The following is a 1,501-nucleotide window of genomic DNA, read 5'->3' as shown; positions in this document are numbered from 1 at the left end:
AGGCACCTTGATCTGGAAATGGGACTGATTAGATAATTATTCTAATGTTTATTGTGTCCCTAAAGAGACATTCACTTGTTTTCAAGGTGAATAAATTGTGTCCCTTTCTAAACCATCACAGCCTATTACTGTCACAAAAATCTCCATACTAGGGTTAAAACACATGAACTAATTGGTACAAACTAATGCTATTTTCAGTATTGGTGGTTCATAAAATGTTTCCACAATGTAATAGTCAAAATCACTCCTTTTTTTCCTCCCACTTTTTCTTTCACTCACAGCAGAAAAGGAAGAGCATGAGGAGCGATAATGAGAGCACTGTGTCTGAGTTCATCCTCCTGGGGCTCCCCATTCAAGCAGAGGACCAAGCTATGTACTCTCCCTTGTTCATGGTCGTGTACCTAACAACTGTGCTGGGGAACCTGCTTATTATCCTGCTTATCAGGCTAAACTCTCACCTCCACACCCCCATGTACTTCTTCCTCAGTCATTTGGCCTTCACAGACATCTCTTTCTCATCAGTCACAGCACCAAAGATGCTCATGAATATGCTGACACACAGTCAGTCCATCTCATATGCTGGGTGCATTTCCCAGCTATACTTTTTTTCAACATTTACTGATCTTGACAGCTTTCTCTTGACCTCCATGGCCTACGACAGGTATGTGGCCATCTGCCACCCTCTGCACTATACCACCATCATGAAACAAAGCCTCTGTGTCCTTCTAGTAGTTGTATCCTGGACCTTATCCTGTGCAAATTCCCTTGTGCACACCCTTCTCTTAGCTCGACTATCTCACTTTAGAAACAATACCATCCCACACTACTTCTGTGAACCCTCTGCATTGCTGAAGCTGTCTAGCTCAGATACCACCATCAATGAGCTGGTCATCTTTCCTTTAGGTACTATTGTCATTACTGTGCCTTTCATATGCATTCTGGTCTCTTATGGCCGTATTGGAGTTACCATTCTGAAAACTCCCTCTATAAAGGGAATCTGCAAAGCCTTATCCACGTGTGGTTCTCACCTTTCTGTTGTTTCTCTGTACTATGGAGCCATTATTGGACTTTACCTAGTCCCCTCATCTAATAACACTAATGACAAGGATGTCATTGTGGCTATGATATATAGCCTGGTTACACCCATGCTGAATCCCTTTATTTATAGTCTGAGGAATAGGGACATGAAAAAAGCACTGAGAAATATTCTCAGCAGAAAACTTTGTTCACAGTGAAGGGCATGGTCTTCACTGTTAGTGTTTCTACTTCCTTCTCTTCTCCCATTCATCCTTTGTTCTCATTCAGGGAATCTTCACTAGGCTTTTTTTTCCTTTCACTGACTTCTCCTTGCTCAGTTTTTTCTATTTAACTCTTATGCTGATATTTAGTGTCTTGGGAAGTTTTTTCTCAAATCTCCTAAGTATTCTTTGACTTGAAAATATGCTAACAGGTTTCTGTTATAGCTTTCTCCTGAGAGGCTCTGCCAGAGCCTGAGAAATAG

General features: G+C 41.4%; 1 protein-coding gene across 1 annotated transcript; it reads left to right on the top strand.

The window, feature by feature from the left end:
• Positions 1-263: 263 nt before the first annotated feature.
• LOC308428572 (olfactory receptor 1J21-like) lies at positions 264-1,235 on the top strand (the record flags this gene model as incomplete). The annotated part of the gene is made up of 1 exon (XM_080927079.1): positions 264-1,235. The coding sequence occupies exon 1, from the start codon at positions 297-299 to the stop codon at positions 1,233-1,235; it is 939 nt and encodes a 312-aa protein (XP_080783205.1). The 5' UTR covers positions 264-296.
• Between the last annotated feature and the right edge of the window lie 266 nt (positions 1,236-1,501).

The sequence above is a fragment of the Micromys minutus genome (assembly GCF_963924665.1).
Source record: "Micromys minutus genome assembly, chromosome: 13".
Taxonomy (NCBI): Eukaryota; Metazoa; Chordata; class Mammalia; order Rodentia; family Muridae; genus Micromys; species Micromys minutus.
The sequence above is the reverse complement of the archived record's forward strand: the minus strand, read 5'-3'. Positions and strand labels throughout refer to the sequence as shown.